Genomic DNA, 19,172 nt, shown 5'->3' on the forward strand with positions numbered 1-19,172 from the left:
TTCTTATCGTTATCACTCGCAGTGGTTCTAATTCCCTGCTGCAGTTGCTCAGGCTGTCTACAGATTACCCAGGCCCTACTATACCCCATCTCTCTTTAGTTGACTGCACTTGTGCATTTTCACTTATTCCCAAGGGACCATTAGCTCTTAGTAAATGATGATGAGATTTTTAAATGCATCTTAATATGCATGAGATTTTTAAATGCATCTTATATAAATGGCATCATGACAGACTAGAAACCAGGATTAAATAATGTACAGAAAAACTATAGACTTCAGGTGTCTGACCTTGGGCACCTCCACAACCCCCAGAACTACCCAACTCCAGCTATTAAGTAAGAGAGAAAGAAACTTCTAACTTGTTTAAGCCATTGTTATTTTGGTCCTTGTTACATCTGCTGAGCTTGAATTCTACATTCAACATTTTCTTATTTTATTTTATTTTATTTTATCATTATTATTATTATTATTTTGAGACAAGAGTCTCGCTCTGTTGCCCAGGCTGGAGTGCAATGGCGTGATCTCGGCTCACTGCAAGCTCCACCTCCCGGGTTCACACCATTCTCCTGCCTCAGCCCCCCGAGTAGCTGGGACTACAGGCGCCCGCCACCACGCCCAGCTAATTTTTTGTATTTTTAGTAGAGACGGGGTTTCATCGTGTTAGCCAGGATGGTCTCGATCTTCTGACCTCATGATCCGCCGGCCTCAGCCTCCCAAAGTGCTGGGATTACAGGTGTGAGCCACTGTGCCTGGCCAACATTTTCTTAATACATTCAGTTATGCAAGTAAATGCACAGCAAAATTGCTCTTCTTGTTATTACCCTTCTTCCCTTTCATCCTATAACTCAGCCTTATAAAAAGTACATGTTCACTTACTTAGCAGAGCTTCAGAAAAGGAGAGACTATTTCTCCATTTTGCAGAAATGCACAATGATCCATTAGTATCCTGATGGATGGACAATGATACACTATTTTTATTCATTCTTCCTTCTAGTGGACTTTCAAGAAGAAGACTGAACTAAAACTAACATTTACTCTTAAGACCAACACAGGACTGCCGATATCTGTCTTAGACTTCAGATTAATGTTGAATTTCAGAAGATAAAACATATTTTCATTTATTTCAGCAAGTCACTTAATTTCTCTGAGACTCAGTATCTTCATTTGTGAAATGCAGTGAATATCCTTTCTTCTCAGGCTTGTTTTGAAGGTAAAATGAAGTACTCCAAAGTATGTAAAAACTGCCTAGCACAGTATTTGACATACTAGATGTCGATAAATATTAGTGGAATCTAAAGCTTAAACTGTATTTTAAAAGAATTAGCATAGAATGTTATTGAAAGACAAACAGTTGCCAGAATTTTTTTTGTTTTGTTTTGTTTTCTTTTTTTGGAGACAGGGTCTCACTCTGTCACCTAGGCTGGAATGCAATGCTCACTGCAACCTCTGCCTCCCGGATTCAAGAGATTCTCCTGCCTCAACCTCCTGGGTAGCGGGGATTACAATTGTGCGCCACAATGCTAGCTATTTTTGGTATTTTTAGTAGAGACGGGGTTTCACCATGTTGGCCAGGCTGGTCTTGAACTCCTGACTTCAAGTAATCCACCAGCCTCAGCCTCCCAAAGTGTTGGGATTACAGGCATGAGCCACCATGCCCTGCCTCCAGTAATTTTTTTAAAAATAAAATTTGGTTTTCTGAAAAGGAGAACTCTTGCTCTAATACAATAAGGTATCAAATGATGTGTTAGAGACTGGAAGAGTTGCTACATTTTTCAAAATTACCCCAAAACTAAAGAGAGATGGGTAGCATGAGATTGAAAGGACGCTAACCATGAGTAGGTTGGTTCAGGAGGCCTAAGATGAATGTCTCTCATATTATGATATGTGCCATGACATATACTCTTTCAACCCGAGAGGTTTTCTGAATTAGAAAGAAGAGGGTATCCCTTTCTTTTTCTGTGGCTTTTTCTTAGACTCTTAGCTAATCTTGACATTTCAAAAAATTGGACCAAGAAAATTGATGTAAAAAGGAAATATTTTTAGTTTTATGATGAATATACAAGAAGAACAAGAGATGCTTGCAGAAGAAACCAATGGAACAATAACTACCACCTGAAGTTTATCAAATGAGCAAAGCTTATTGTACTTGTTAACATAGAGAAGTTTCATACCCAAATCTGAGTTGCTCCCTGGTACAAGACTGCACCTATATCTTGTCCTTCTGCTTTGAAGAGTTTCTTAAAATAAAAATGTAAATAGATAAGATGTTAGCTCAAATTTCATTAGCTTAAAGTCTCATAGTAGCCATATAAGTATCTCATAGGTACACACTCAAGATAATTGAATCCCAAAATAATGGTAGAAATCTGTTTCCAGGAAACTGTTCATTAATGGTAATTATCATTGTTAGCTCTTAAAAAGCAGATTTAAGGTTCAGAAGCAAGTCTGAGGCATCAGAGGCTGGTGGTATTGTAATGTTTACTCTACCTGCCCAAGCAGTCTTATGGGGGAAATATGTCTACTCACAGTGCAGAGGAAGGGCCATGTCTTGGTCTTCCATGTCTTGGACCATGATCCAATCTTGCCACAGCTCTTTAGGCCTGAACTTCCATCTCTGACTTGGCACAGCAAAGAGTAGCGTCAATCAGATCTCACCCAACCCTTCTCTCTCTCTTTGGAATTTGAACAAATCAGTATCTAGAGACTGAGTGCACTTAAAAGTGGGATTAGAAGCTGAAAAAAGCCGGGCGCGGTGGCTCAAGCCTGTAATCCCAGCACTTTGGGAGGCCGAGGCGGGTGGATCACGAGGTCAGGAGATCGAGACCATCCTGGCTAACATGGTGAAACCCCGTCTCTACTACAAATACAAAAAACTAGCCGGGCGTGGTGGCGGGCGCCTGTAGTCCCAGCTACTCGGAGGCTGAGGCAGGAGAATGGCGTGAACCCGGGAGGCGGAGCTTGCAGTGAGCCGAGATCGCGCCACTGCACTCCAGCCTGGGTGACACAGCGCGAGACTCCGTCTCAAAAAAAAAAAAAAAAAAAAAAAAAAAAAAAAAAGAAGCTGAAAAATGAGGAGGTAGAGTTAGAGCAGGAGAGGCCATATCAGCCATGTGCAAGTCTAGTTATTAATTGAGATTAAGCAGGCCAAACCTGCTGGTTGATGACCAGAAAGAGGCAGATACAGAGAGTATAACTCAGTCCATTCACCTACAATCTCCCTGAAGATAGGGATAGTGTCTGTCTTGTTCATTACCCTTTCCCCAATATTTAGCATAGTTCTTGGTTATGAAGAAAAAAAATTTGTCACTCAATACATATTGCTTGAATGAATAGTTAATGAGTTAGCAGTGGATGACTAGAGCAAGCCCCTTACATGGCTTTCTTTCCAGAAACCCTGTCCAGTACCTGGAACCAGAGCCCTACATCTCCCCACGAAATTCCTTCTTCAGCACAGCCTATGTCTTCTTATTGGCCTAAGCCTCCAATGCTTCCCATTATTTGAGTCAATTTGTTTGCCTCCTTGATCCTTGTCAACAAGTTTCAAAACCAACTTTGTGATAGAGAGGGAGGGACTTAGAAAGAAAGAGAAAGGAAGGAGAGGAATAAAGAGAAAGAGAGAGAGGAATGGGGTAGGAGGTAGGGTGGTAGAGGCTACCTTTAAGCTTTTAAGTCCTCCTTTTTTTTCTAGTGAGGTATACAAAAGACCCTTCACAGCCTCCCTACAGAGACATTCAGGCTTTAGATGTAAGGTGAATAGACAAGATAACTGCAACAAACAGCCTATTCTAGTAAATCCATCTGTAAAAAGTTTGCCCAAGAGAGGTGATTATACTTTGTCATTAGAGCAGACTAGTTACATAAAATAAAACAACCTCATAGCTATGTCCTTGTAAATTGTTTGTATTATGTTGAATGATAGCAACTAGACTTTCATGCTTCTGTTTAATGGACAAGAGTAAAGTGCCACGGGAGGCTACTCTACTGAATAAGATGTACTCAATAATAATAATAATAATAATAATAATAATAATGCATTCTCCTTCTCAACTCATAATGTCCTCCTTCTTTACGATCACTGGAATGCACCCACTATTGTGTCTTTAAGAAAATCTAAACACTTGATTTTTTTCTTCTACATAGGAAGAAACTCAGAGATGATATGGAGGAAAACGTTACACCATTTTACGAAAGCAAATTTTGCTTTCATAAAGCAATGTAATTCCCTTGGGCAATAAATATGTTTCCAGGTCTGGTTCATCCTCAATTAATGGGAATTAAAGTATCCTCATGTGACAGATAATGGGAAACTTATCTTTCAGTTGAATACCAGCCCTGTACTTTTCAGAAGCAGATATAAGCCAAGCATACCATCTGCATTAGAAGGAACATCAGATGACCAATGTTATCCTTGTCTTCCTTCTAGCACTTATATGCATGAGGTGCTATAGCAGTAGGATGCTCTGACTGGTCAAAAGCAATACATTAATATTCACGGGGGAGAGAGGGAAGGAATAAAGAATAAAGTACTTACTTGGTCCTAGACCAATTGAAAAAGCAGCAACATAAACAAGCAAGCTGGCTAAGGACAGCCATTTCAAAAAAGCTGGGACGTCCCCAGGGTCTGTGACTATCTGGTATTCAGTGTGGCTTAATACAGCATTTAGCAAGGATGCTGAGGTCGTCTCCCCTCTCTTATCCACATCATTTCTCAGGGGCATGAGTGAGCTTCTGCTATGGGAAGCAATTCCTTTAAAGTGGTCTCTGAGAGTATTGTTGCTGGCTGACAGGTTTCCTGGTCCATAAATCACAGACTCATCCAAGGACTGGTTGAGAGAATTGTGGCTTCTGCAGATATTGGTGAAGTTCATGTGGATGTTGAGATTTACGATGCCCATGGTCACCAACGAAGCTGCCATCACAGAGGAGCCAATGCAGAGGAATGTTTTGCTGCCGACATGGTCTACAAGAAGAGTGGCGGGGATGGTGCTAATGACTTTGACGACTCCAACCCCAGTGGAGGCGAGGCTTGCTGCCTCATTGCTTTGAAATCCAACTGACTTCAAAACAGTTGATGCATAGAACAATATGTTTGGCTGGCCAGTGATTTGTACAAAAAATACCAGTGTTAGTCCTATCATTATTCGGGTCCGCATGTTGTCTTTTGAACGAAACAGATCCCAAAAACTATACTGATATTCATCTTTCAAGGATGATTTGATCACAGTGAGTTCCTCAGTTGTATCTGAGAGTGCTCTTAACCTTCCAAGAACCTTGCTAGCAGCTCCCTCTTGTCCTTTCATCACCAGAAACCGAGGGCTTGGAGGAAGAAAATACATTGCAATTGCTTGCAAAATTCCCAAGGGAATCACAAGACCAAACATGTACTTCCAGCCATGGAAAACATTGGCAAATGCGTAATTTGAAATATAAGCAGAAAGAATGCCGATGACAATCATCAGCTCATTCAGTGACACAAGAAGGCCTCTTCTGTGTTGAGGAGCAATCTCTGCGATGTAAACACAAGTGGCAATGGAGGAGAGGGAGATGGAGACCCCTATGGCAATGCGTCCCACTATAAGAACCGTGTAGGATAAACTGAGGATCAAGACTAAGCTTCCGAGTCCAAGCAGGCAGGATGACAAGATGATTGCGGTCCTTCTTCCATACCTGTCTATCAGGACCCCTCCGGTGAGTGAGGCGAGGAGGGCTCCAATGAGGAGGGAGCTCACAACCATTTCCTGCTCATGGCAGCTCAGGGTTAATAAGGTTTTGATCTGAAGAAGAGCCCCAGAGATGATCCCAAGTTCATAACCCACCAGGAGGCCACTGACAGCGGCAGTGACAGATGACAGGAAGGTAAACATGCCGCAACCTACAAGCAGAGAGAAGAGACAGGGAGGTCAGTTCTCAGTTGAGATTTTAAACGTTTTGTGTTGGGGAGGAGATTTAACCTTGTAGAAGTCTTTCACAGCACTGAGTTTAAACACGCACACAATTGTGATAAAATAATACACTAACCAAAAAATGATTTGATATAGAAGGAGAAATCATTTTTCTTTCTTTTTTGAGAGGAGAGGCATGGAGACATGTAGGAAGTCCAGTTGCCTTCTATTTATGATGTTGATGTTTTTGGTTTAGATCAGACAGCGATGTTGAGATAAGAAGTTGACACACGGTGAAGACCGAACAAACAAGAATATCATTTTGTTCATGCCTTGGCAGTGGATCAGAAATTCAAAGAGCCTGACTCTTCTGGTCCCATCCCCGTTCTCTAAAGGCAAATCTTTGAGGGCAGGAGAGAGAGAATAGGAGCCTCTAAAAGTGCTACAGGCTCCCTGCTGGATAGCCTGGGTCAAAATGAAACACAGCCTCCAGGAAACTTGCCCTCTTATCCCCTGGGCCACAATCGTGCTGCAAATGGCTCTGCTGAACACAGGAGGGTGTTGGGGCAGAGGGTGGAGGTGGGAGTGGGCAGTGTGTGAATGCCTTAACAAAATCAAGGTTTTGCTAAACAGAAGGAAGGAAGAAATGTATGTAGTGTAAGGGACCAACAATATCCCTTACTCATTCTGAGTAAGGAGAAAGGGGGATGGAACACAGGCAGAACAAGGAGACTTTACCTTTATATTGTTTTTTTGTTAATGTTCAAATCCAAGGAAAAATGTCAAAAAGTTAGTAACTATTGATTTTTGGTGGTAGGAACACAGATGTTTGTTATATGTTTGCAACTTCTCAAAATAGAAAGAAAACAACAAAAAAGTAGCAGAGGGAAGAGTATTTCAGGCCCAGGAGAAAGCAATTTCCAAGGCCTTAGGACAGGAAAGTTCTCATTATGTTGTAGGAACTGTCAGATGGCCAGCATATGACATGTGGGCCACATCGCGAGCCTGGAGAGGTAGGACGGAAAGGGCTTAAAATGAATTTGGATAAGTACAGAGGCGGCACTTTAAGTAGGGCCTTGTCAGTCCCAGTGATGACTTTTCATTGTGTTTCAAGTATAATGGGGCCAACACCCATTGAGAGGTGTAGAGGGCATTGATGCTATCGGTTTCTTATTTATAAAGACCACCTTCCCTGCAATGTAGAGATTAGTTCTTCAAAAGGCAAGACTGGCAAGACTGGCAGCAGGGAGGAGTTTGTTGCCTTGGTTTGGACAAGAGATAATGGTAGCTTAGACTCGGGTGTTAAGAGTGGAACTGGAGATAAGTAGGCAGATTCCAAGACTTATTTTGGAGCTAAAAACCACTACACTTGTTCAAGGCCGGGTGTGGTGGCTCACGCCTATAATCCCAGCTCTTTGGGAGGCTGAGGTGGGTGGATCACCTGAGGTCAGGTGTTCGAGACAAGACCAGCCAACATGGCAAAACCCCGTCTCTACTAAAAGTACAAAAATTAGCTGGGCATGATGGTGCATGCCTGTAGTCCCAGCTACTTGGGAGGCTGAGGCAGGAGAATCACTTGATCCCAGGAGGCCGAGGCTGCAGTGAGCTGAGATCGTGCCACTGCACTTAGCCTGGGCAACAGAGCAAGACTCCATCTCACGAAAAAAACAAAAAACAAAAAACAAAACCATTACACTTGTTCAAGAATTGGAGATGGAGGGTAAGAAGTGGGTCAGAACCCAGGATGGCTCTGTGGCTTGAGCAGTTGGGTGGGTGATTTACAATATTCTATATACTCAATACAGTACTATATGGGGCCAACACCCATTGAAAGATGTAGAGGGCATTGTGCTATATACTGTGTAGCGCAACGTACCGACACAGGGAAGATTAGGAATAGACCTGGTTGTGAGTGGTGATAAGAGGAGGGGCAAAAATAAAAAAATTTCATTTTGGACTTAGTAAAATGGTTTATTTATTTTACCTGTAAGACATTCAGATAAAAATGTTAAGTAGGGGATTGGGTATACAGATTTGGAGCTTAAAGATAGGTCAAGCCTGGACATATGTATTTGGAAACCAGCGGCACACATTTGGTATTTAAAGCCACAGGAATGGGTGAGATCACTTAGGAAGATAGAATAGGAGAAAAGGAGAAGCAGGATCAAGACTGGGACCTAGGCAACGCCAATATTTAGAAAAGTAGCGCCAGCAAAAGAGATGGAGGAGAATCAGAACTGAGGTGTAACTCAAATGTTAGAAATGTGCTTCGGCACACAGTTTTCATAGGCTGAGCTAAGGCTGCCTTTTTGGCGTTGGGGGAGAACAGTAAACCAAACACTGCATGTTCTCACTCATAGGTGGGAATTGAACAATGAGATCACTTGGACGCAGGAGGGGGAACATCACACACTGGGGCCTATTGTGGGGAGCGGGGAGGAGGGAGGGGTAGTATTGGGAGATATCCCTAATGTAGATGACAAGTTGGAGGGTGCAGCACGCCAACAGGGCACATGTATACATATGTAACAAACATGCACGTTGTGCACATGTACCCTAGAACTTAAAGTATAATTAAAAAAAAAAATGGTATTCAGCTCTAGTGAAATAAGCAGGTCAAATAAAGGTGAGGTGATCTAAAACTCTATCACAAATACTCAAGGTATTTTCCATCTGTAGGATCCTGATAGGAAATAGGAATTTGGCAGCCCCAAAAATAAGGGGAATAAAAGCACTGAATATTTAGATGGAGGAGCAAATAAAGGTGCGATAATCCACAAGAAATAAAGCAAATTTATGAGCATTTTGAACAAAATCTAGTAAATTGAAGTTAAATCAGCAATTTAGCTAATCAGAAAACAAAATATTTGGCACCGTTACATGGCAGGCATTTACCTGGGTACAGGGTGAAATACACACACACACACACACACACACACACACATATATATATACACACACATATACATATTTGGTCTGTTTCACTGCTATATATATAGCATATATACCAACATGGAGTTATATGCTACAGAATTTAGCTATGGTCTCAGTTGTCTGAATTTTAATATTTTCCCTATTATATTCTTTAAGGGATACTGCCCCAAACTAGCTTTCCACTTCCCTTACTATGATACTTAGGACTAGTGTTTGATCCTCAGCCTGCCCATTTGGGGTTTTGAATTCTAATTCACTGTATAAGGCTGGTCCTTAGTGCTTCTGAGATTATGGCTCTGATACCACATTTGTTCTGTTTCACTGATATATATATATATATATATATAAATTTTTGGTGGTAGAAACACAGATGTTTGGCCGGGCGCGGTGGCTCAAGCCTGTAATCCCAGCACTTTGGGAGGCCGAGACGGGCGGATCACGAGGTCAGGAGATCAAGACCATCCTGGCTAACACGGTGAAACCCCATCTCTACTAAAAAATACAAAAAACTAGCCGGGCGAGGTGGCAGGCGCCTGTAGTCCCAGCTACTCGGGAGGCTGAGGCAGGAGAATGGTGTAAACTCGGGCGGCGGAGCTTGCAGTGAGCTGAGATCCGGCCACTGCACTCCAGCTTGGGCGACAGAGCGAGACTCCGTCTCAAAAAAAAAAAAAAAAAAAAAAAAAAAAGAAACACAGATGTTTGTTATATGTTTGCAACTTGTCAAAATAGAAACAAAACAAAACAAAAAAGTAGCAGAGGGAAGAGTATTTAAGGCCCAGGAGAAAGCAATTTCCAAGCCCTTAGGACAGGAAAGTTCTCATTATGTTGTAGGAACTGTCAGATGGCCAGCATATAACATGTGGGGCACATCATGAGCCTGGAGAGGTAGGACAGAAAGGGCTTAAAGTGAATTTGGACAAGTACAGATGGGGCACTTCAAGTAAAGCCTTGTGGGTCACAGTTATGACTTTTCATTGTGTTCCAAGTATAATGGGGCCAAAAAACTTAACATTCTGGTGATACCTTTATTACCTATTATTTACTAATTTTATGTGACTTTTTTGGCATGCAAAATGACTTTAAAGTACTCTCTTATAGGTTCATTCATGTCCACGGTTTCCATATTCTTTTTCCCATGTGATCTTAAAATCCTCAACAACGAATGCCTCTACCACAAGGAGAATTAGGTCAAATCTCCACATTTGGATAAGAATATTGTATTATTCTTATCTCCACTTGTCATTGTTCATTTTATCTATGTTTGCTGTGTTGATTAGTGTGTGTGTTTTGGCAATTGATGATTGGTCTCTGACATTCTGATTGGAGAAATAAGTGAATTTGGAGAATGGACCACTTGGGAGGCCAGACTGAGTGAGGGACCTGGGAAGGGCGTGTAGTGTGACAGAGGGCACCTGGGGCTGTAGAGTTAAGGACACAGGGAAATCAATGCTGTAACTGCTTTAATAGCAGAAGATTGTCCTTGCCACCCTGCACTTCTCCTTTTCCTTTCTTGTTTTCCTCTTTCATTAGATGGAAAATACTGTGTCCCTACAATGAGAAAGATGCCTTGAGATGCAAGAGTCCCTTCCTTTTGTGCTCCATTATCCTACCTTAGAGAGTCTGAAGTGGTTTGCTAAGTGCTGGCTTCTCTGTCTGGAGAAAAGAGCTGCTGCTTTCTGGACTTAGATCATTTGCCTGGTTTCTCGGGCCAGGACTCATAGCACACTGACAAATGGGAATATGTGCAAAGGGTCTGGAAGCCATCCCAGTTTGTCAACGTTCCCCTTGAAACCCATGGAGTATAATTCTGCAGCGACATTAAAGAATTATTTTTATATGAATCATAAAAACCTTTTTCAATTTTCTATATGATGACATATATCTGTTGCTTGCTATCCATCTTTCTATTCTACCTTCCTATCTCTGGGCAATTTGCCTTTAAGAGGTTAAAACTTTGCACAAGATCATTCTAGAACCCTAGTCCCACGTGGAGGGCTTACCAACATGGAGTTATACGCTACAGAATTTAGCTATGGTCTCAGTCGTCTGAATTTTAATATCTTCCCTATTGTATGCTTTAAGGGATACTGCCCCAAACTAGCTTTCCCCGTTCCCCTCCTACTGATACTTAGGACTGCTGTTTGATCCTCAGCCTGCCCATCCGGGAGTTTGAATTCTAATTCACCGTATAAGGCTAGTCCTTAGTGCTTCTGAGATTGTGGCTTTGATACCTCAAGACTTCCACCATAGGAAGTTTTCCTGGTGCTATTTTTACCATGGAATAACAATGAAGAGAGGCATAAGGAGTGGGTTTTTCCTGTGTGTTGATTAGCGATGACGAGAAGAACAAGATGCTATCCTATGGATGCTGGAAAGTAGAGACACCTTTTTCTAAGAAATCTGGCAGTGAACAGGAAGCGAGAGATCAGAATGTAGGTTGAAGCACTGGCAGGAAGGTGGCATTTGTGTTTGTCTACACACAGAGGTGAGAGTTTGGGCAGCCGCATGGACTGAGAAGTTGCCAGTGCTGAAGGACAGAGGAAGATGAGGATTCATAATTAATGCTTTTCCAAAAAATACCCAGCTCTGAGGCCAGTCTGCCCTTAATAGTGATGAAGTAGAGCATTCCCGGCCATTTTGCTCATGGCTTTGCTTCACAGGGGCCCTTCCTTTACATCCCAGGTCTCCCAAAGAGTGCCATAGGGAATTCTTGGCTTTCTGTGGACATCACAGAAGTGGAAACTACCTGGGGACTTGTAAGTGGTACCCACAGGTGGTTTGGTTATGCCTATCCTGTCTTCTTCCTACTGTTGGGGCTCAGAACAAGATACCCCAAAGTATGGCACATTGGTGTGCTGAGTACTTCGAACTAGACATAGGAACATAGGAAAGGCCTCTGGATGCCTGCCAAAAAAAAAAAAACAACCCTGTGTGTGCATGCTTTTCAGCTGGCTGTAGGATTTCAGCCAGAAACAAGGTCTTTCTGACCCTCGTCCATTTTCCCCTGAAGCAAGTCATGGAAAGCAGAATTTCTTTCCCCAAGGTGGGTCACAGAAACCAGAACCACTCTGCCCCAAAGCAAATCGTAAAACCTAGAAAGGTCACTCTCTCCTTTTTCCCTTGAAAACCTTATTTCATGGGAGTCCTGCCCTCTGCCCAGGAGGAAGAAACGCCACACAGTGAGGCCCAAAATAATCTGGGCAGGCCTTGCTGGGTTCCTCTGTCAGTTTATTACTATTAACTCATATCCTTTTATTCAATCACATTTCTACACGCCCATCCTTTCTTCATCAAACTTAAGCATAAAATCAGACATTTTTCCCTGAGTCTTTAGATCTTCATTTTGAAAGCCTCCCATGTCACATCAAACTTTGATTAACTAAATTTGTTATGCTTTTCTCTTGTCACTCTGTCTGCTGTGATAGGAGTGTTAGCTGTGACCCTTGATGAACGAGGAACAGCATCACACCTTTCTGTCTCCACACTGCTTTGCTAGAAGCACAGCAGCAGCAGTAGGAGGAAGATCTCCAGTTTGCCTTTTGATGCAATGACAATTCTTTATTAAGCTGATAAAGTAAAACCATTCCTATCAAAGCTGTGATTCAATCAACAGCTTTATGCAAACAGGTGCTGAGACCTGCAGCGCAAGAGCACCAAGGGCGCCACGAGACTGCAGCGCCAGCCACCACCACAATAGCTGCATTGTCTGCTGGTCACAGTGAGTCAGATGAAACCACAACTGTAGCTGGCACTCAACACAAAACAATCCATTTTTCACAATATTTGAATTTCTGCCTGCTTTCTTCGTCTCTTTCTTCCCCATATGCCTTTTTTTGCATATGGACATAATGGGCACGCAATAAACACTTGCCAGCTGACTAAATCCTACAGCCAGCTGAAAAGCATGCATACACAGGTGTTTTCTTTTTCTTTCTTTGGCAGGCAGCCAGGTAATTATGTAGCTTGACCAACTGTGAATACTTCACAAATTTAAAAGACTCCCCCACCCCCACCTCATATTTTGTTCAAGAAAAACTTGCAGTTGTCCAAAAATGGCCTTGCGTCTACGGCTTGCCCTTCCTCTGCTCTTTCTCCCTGAATGCCTTTGATCCCAACTCATCTTCCAATACTCATCTCTACTAGCACCTCATCTCACCTCTGAAGCCCGCTCCTCAGTCCTCAGCGTTACTTTGCCCCCAGCCTATGTGCACCCACTGTGCACAGAATGTGTGTTCAGAGTCCATCTCATTTTAAGGCACTCTTTGATTGACCTGCTTGTCTTCACTATTAGACTGGAAGTTCCTTGAAGGCAAGAACCCTGCCTTGCTGAGACCTGTCCTTTCACCCCAGCCTTCTGGCACAAAGTGAACACTCAATGTTTGCCGAGTGAATGAATGAATGAAAACAACACTCTAGAATACTGATCCTTACACCTCTACTCCCCACAGTTGTATCAACAGACTGTGGTTAATCTGTAGTGTTATATAATGGTTAGCATCTAGAACTTTATCTTCACATAAATATTTAGCAATTGAATAGCAATCCGTTAGCATTTCTATGAAGGTTTTAGCACTATGTTTAGCTAGCTGATATAGCACCATTTCAAGGACCATAAAGTGTTTTATTGTCACAACTATATTTACATTTTATTAAACTTCAGCCCTATGCATGGAATTGTTCTCCAGTTGTTCAGACAGAGTGTTTAGCAGCTCTGTTTCAGTGGACCAGGTCTTCAGGTTTCACAACATTCTCCAGGTACCACCACTCCAGCCCATCTGCACCACTAGCTGTTTCCAGAATCTTCTGTGCTCTTTCCCAGCTTTGTGCTGAGACTCATGCTATTCCCCTCACCACAGGGTCCTTCGCCTTCCTTCACAGCCCAAGGAAACCCGATTCAATTTTTTTTGTTTGTTTGTTTGAGGAGTCTCACTCTGTTACCCAGGCTGGAGTGCAGTGGTGTGATCTCTGCTCACTGCAACCTCTGCCTCCCAGGTTCAACTGATTCTCCTGCCTGGGCCGCCCCTGATTCATTTTTAAAGGGCCAGCTCAAATATTCCCTCCTCCATAGGCTTACCCTCTTGGGTTAGCTTTTTTTTTTTTTTTTTTAGGCAGAGTCTGGCTCTGTCACCAGGCCGGAGTGCAGTGGCACGATCTCAGCTCACTGCAACCTCCGCCTCCCAGGTTCAAGCGATTCTCCTGCCTCAGCCTCCAGAGTAGCTGGGACTATAGGCGTGTGCCACCACACCTGGGTAATTTTTGTATTTTTAGTAGAGATGGGATTTCACCATGTTGGCCAGGATGTTCTCAATCTCCTGACCTCGTGATCTGCCTGCCTGCCTCGGCATCCCAAAGTGTTGGGATTACAGGCACGAGCCACTGCACCTGGCCAGGTTAGCTTTAATCTCCCTTCTCTCTCTTGCCTTTACGTCCAAGGTCTTACAGCACCCTGGATTATATTTCATTAGGTTTGTATCCTGCCTTAGACTGGGAGCATGTTGGGAGCAGGAATGTCTGTATCATGGGGGCCAGTGCTCAGTAGAGGTTACAGGATGCCCCTGGAAGGAGATGCAGGAGCTTAGCAGAAAGCTCACCCCCTATAACCTCCCAGAGGGCACGTCCCAGGGTGAGTGCTGGTGTGGTGTTTCCAGCCCACCAAATGTCCAACATGCTGCTCCTTGGCCTTGGGCCCTGCGTGGCCACCCCTGTAGTGACAGATACTGGGTACAAGGCTTATCTAGCTACTATCTCCCATCCCTCCCCTGCACCCTGATCCTCTCCTCAGCACACAGTGAAACTCGGACCAACAGGAATTTTGGCCTCTCTTAACATCTATTATTATTTGAATTTTCTATGGAAAAAAATATAGAAATGTTGCTATCTTTCTTTGTTAGTTTTCCAAACACGGATTTGATTTAGTGGCAATTTTACAGACATCCTTTCCTGAAACTCATATTCTTCCACTCCTATTGGCTGAGGAGGTATTAAGAGGAGGCAGTGTTTAAATTTGCATGTTAGTACTCCCCTGTGCTTTGACTTGTGGTTCACTTTTTCTGCCTGATTATGTGTATGTGTACGACTTTCATTCTTTTTCTTTCTGCTTTTTCCTTTTTTTTTTTTTATTGAGATGGAGTCTCTCTCTGGCGCCCAGGCTGGAGTGTAGTGGTGTGATCTCGGCTCACTACAACCTCTGCCTCCCAGGTTCAAGCGATTTTCCTGTCTCAGCCACCCAAATAGCTGGGATTACAGGTGTGGGCCACCATGCCCCCTATTTTTGTATTTTTCATAGAGACGGGGCTTCTCCATGTTGGCAAGGATGATCTTGAACACCTGGCCTCAAGTGATCCACCTGCCACGGCCTCCCAAAGTGCTGGGATTACAGACGTGAGCCACCGCGCCTGGCTTCTTTCTGCTCTTCCTTTTATCCTCTCTTCTTTTCTTTTCTTTTCCTTGACAGATTCTTGCTCTTTCACCCAGGCTGGAGTACAGTGGCGTGATCCCAGCTCACTGCAACCTCTGCCCCTGGGTTCAAGCGATTCTCCTGCCTCAGCCTTTTGAGTAGCTGGGATTACAGGCACCTATCACCACACCTGGCTAATTTTCATACTTTCAGTAGAGACAGGGTTTCTCCATGTTGACCAGGCTGGTCTTGAACTCCTGACCTCAGGAGATCCACCCACGTTGGCCTCACAAAGTGCTGGGATTACAGGCGTGAGCTACTGCACCCGGCCTCCTTTCTTCCCTTCTTCAATTCAAAACTTTCACCAGGATAAGTCTGGTGCATTTTCTTCTAAATGTTTCTGCTACTTGTTGAGTTCTTTATCCATTCAGAAAAGATTTCCTCAAGTATTTTTGTTCTATTTGTTTAGGCATAATTATTTATATGTTAGTTTAATATATTCATTTCCTCTTTCATCTTTGTCTTCTCATCCTTTTTATCTGCATCCGGAAGAGCATCTCATATTCATCCTCCACATCACAGATTTCAGATGATGATTCTGCTGTTGCAGTTTCATTCCCTTCCACTCTACACATCATGGATCTATTTGCATCTCAGTTCTCAGCAAGCTCTATCTTCACCTCAGTTTATTCTTATCATCAGACGTGGTTTACATCTTTTGCCACAGAGTCTATTTTAAAAAATTATATTGAGAACAGAAATCAGATGCTTTCCATAATTTATTTATGTTTCCTATAAATAGAAATATTAGAATGCACCCTTTTCCTCTGTATTTGAAACATACTTGGCAATAACTAGATTTGCTGCATTCTTCTCACCTGGCCCCCAAATCAATTATGATATTTTTGACGGTGACATAGTTTGTTTGTTTTTTTTTTATCGCAATTGATGTCCCATTCCAAGACTGTGATATTGTTTTAATGTATATACCCACTAAATCTCATGTCGAATTCTAATCCTGGATGTTGGAGGTGGGGCCTGGTGGGAAGTGTTTGGGTCATGGGGGTCCTTATGAATGGCTTGGGCCATCTGCTTGGTGATAAGTGAGCTCTGACTCTGAATTCAGGTAAGATCTGGTGGTTTAAAAGTGTGTGGCTTCTCTCCCCCCACCCCACACTCTCTCTCTCACTCCTGTTTTCACCGTGTGATGTACCTGCTCCCCGTTTGCCTTCTGCCATGATTGGAGGCTTCTCAAGGCCTCCCCAGAAGCAGATACCGCTATGCTTCCTGAATTACCTGCAGAGTGGTAAGCCAGTAAAGCCTCTTTTTAAAAAATAAATTACCCAGTCTCAGGTTTTTTTGTTGTTGTTGTTTTGTTTTTGTTTTTGAGACAGGATCTCACTCTCTCACCCAGGCTGGAGTGCGGTGGCACAATCTCAGCTCACTGCCACCTCCACACCTCATAGGCTCAAGTGATCCTCCCACCTCAGCCTCCCAAGTAGCTGGGACTACAGGAGCACACCATCACACCTGGCCAATTTTTTGTATTTTTGATAGAGATGGGGTTTCGTCATGTTGCCCAGGCTGGTCTCGAACTCCAGAGCTCAAGTGATCCTCCCACCTCAGCCTCCCAAAGTGCTGGGCTTACAGGTGTGAGCCACCACGTCGGGCCTCAGGTATTTCTTTATAGCAATGTAAGAACAGGCTAACACAGACTGCAAGAACCCCAAGCCCTGAAAAACAGAAGCTTCCATCATAGTGGCATTTATTGTTTAATTAACTAAAAGACCAGGTTGGGTTTGGTATCTCCAAGGACTCACACTGTACTCATCCTTCTGTTCCCGTTTCCTCAAAGGGTTGTCTGTTGTCCCCTGGTTTGCCACCATATGTGTAAGGTGGCTGCCGCAGCTCTGGGAATTATGTTCCCTCACAACCACATCCATGGGCAGGAGACAATAGAAGGAGGCTTGGGACAAGGGTTTATCCTCCTGTGCCTCTCTCCTTTTATCAGGAAGAAAACTTTCAAGAAGCACCCTGGAAGACTTACTTAATATCTCATTGACCAGAACCAGTGGACGACTGGTCAAACTTGGCTGTGAGAGAGACTGACAAGTGTGTATCTGATCTTTTAGTTAGTTAGTTTCCATGTAGGAAAAGTAGAAAATCAGAGGGGAGTTGGAAAGGCTGTTGTATATTCAGTGTGTGACACACCTTATTCTAGCCACCTGGTTTCAGTTAGAAACTCCTCTTAGGTCTCTTGCACTGGAGGTGCAATTGATGTGTACAGCTGCTAGCCAACTTTCTGATGTCTGTCTGTTATTTTTCTGGTGTGGTTCCATTGAACCGAGAAAGGAACTTTTTATTTATTTATTTGTTTATTTATTTTGCTTCCACTTTTTGATCCCCCGATTATGAATGAGGGAGATCATTCCTGGATTATTTAAAGCAGCCTGCAGTTCTTTACTTGTCAAAAACAGTGGGTGCAAAACAAACTTCTGGAGTGCATTGTTCCAGTGGCTCTGACAGACTTTATCCCTTCTTAACACTAGTTTCATATTTCAAAATGCCATGAGTCACTGTCTTGCCTATCCAGCCCAGAGTTGTCGAAATCATGGAAATGGGAGTCCCTGAAGAGATACAGAAAGAGAAATGACCAGGCACAGTGGCTCACACCTGTAATCCCAGTGCTTTGGGAGGCAAGGTGGGAGGATTGCTTGTGGCCAGAAGTTCAAGGTTGTGGCCATGATTGTACCTCTGTCCTTCAGCTGGGGCAACAAAGCAAGCTGTCTCAAACAAAAAATAATAATAATAAATAAATAAGAGAGAGAGAGAGAGACAGGGAAGTGATAATGACAGGATGGGGGGATGGGATTGAAGAATCAATCAGGTATTAAGGCAAGAAATTCTGACCCTCAGAGAAAGCAGCTCTGAGGGTCTGAGGAGCTCTTTCCCTTCCTTGCCTGGTGAAAGTTCCATCACTGTCAAATGAGGAGGCACAGTGGCAGTCTATGGGAATCCAACATTTTACGCCCCAATCTTATACATTAGGCTCCCCATTTTATTTACTGTTAAATCCTAATTCATTGACAAATATTCGGGCTTTCAATGGTGTGGTGATTTTGCACTTCTGTCTGTATTTGTGTGGAGATTTTCGATGACAGATGGTAAAGAGGGAGGGAACCTGGAGAATAAACCCGCAGCTGTCTTTCCTAGAGTCCCCTGACACTCCAGGAAGGGGATACTCAATGTGTGTGAGCCTTGGTGAGCCATGGACATTTGAAAACTGACATCTCCGAAAGGATCCCCAGTCCACTAAACATTATTTAATCTTGAAAAAATAGTAAAAGACTTATCTGTACTTCACAATTTCAAAAGTATATAAATGGGATGGAAAGTTGTTTTTAAAAAAATTCAATGTGCTAGTGAGTACACAGCAACTTTCTGTCACTCTATATTTTCTAATCGATAAATATAAAACTGCGAAGACTGTTTTGGGAGGATTTGAAGTTGTTTTTATATTTTAAAAGGAGTTCCTGCACTCAATAATGGTTGAGAATCACCAATAGTGCTTTATAAATTATTTAATTAGGGAAATGAAATGGGAAGAATATAAGTTATATTGTGAAGCCTGTGGATGAAGGTCCTTTTAGGAAGAGCAATTTACTAAAACTAATACCTGAATGACCACCTGAACATTAAGGGTTAAGCTCACCATTATCATGTTGATAATGGACAGATGGCCTATGGGAGAGAGAGAGAGGGAGGGAGAAAAGTCTGAAGTGCTCTATCAAATACAAAGGGGGGATTTTGATGAAAGAGAGAGTGAGACAGAGAAAGAGAAAGAGAGAATGAAAGGCTGAGAGAGCCCAGAAATAGAAAAAAAATAAAATAGAAGAAAAGGTCAGGACAAGTTGACAAGTTGTGGGGAATGGGGAGAGAGAGAGACACCAAGGGCTCAG

The 19,172-nt window shown here is 42.9% G+C and overlaps 1 protein-coding gene across 4 annotated transcripts in view; it reads right to left on the reverse strand.

Moving 5' to 3' along the window:
- The window catches only part of SLC2A12 (solute carrier family 2 member 12), a 119,526-nt gene that overhangs the window by 36,342 nt on the left and 64,012 nt on the right, over positions 1-19,172 (reverse strand). For all 4 annotated transcript variants that reach the window (XR_013416212.1, XR_013416211.1, XM_077999434.1 and 1 more), the window contains exon 2: positions 4,532-5,872. Coding sequence is in view for 2 of the 4 variants with exons in the window: in XM_015137410.3 (XP_014992896.2) it covers positions 4,532-5,872 (1,341 nt within the window). In the remaining 2 variants the exon portion in view is untranslated. The remainder of the gene's footprint in view (positions 1-4,531; positions 5,873-19,172) is intronic.

Source organism: Macaca mulatta, chromosome 4, assembly GCF_049350105.2.
Source record: "Macaca mulatta isolate MMU2019108-1 chromosome 4, T2T-MMU8v2.0, whole genome shotgun sequence".
Lineage (NCBI taxonomy): Eukaryota > Metazoa > Chordata > Mammalia > Primates > Cercopithecidae > Macaca > Macaca mulatta.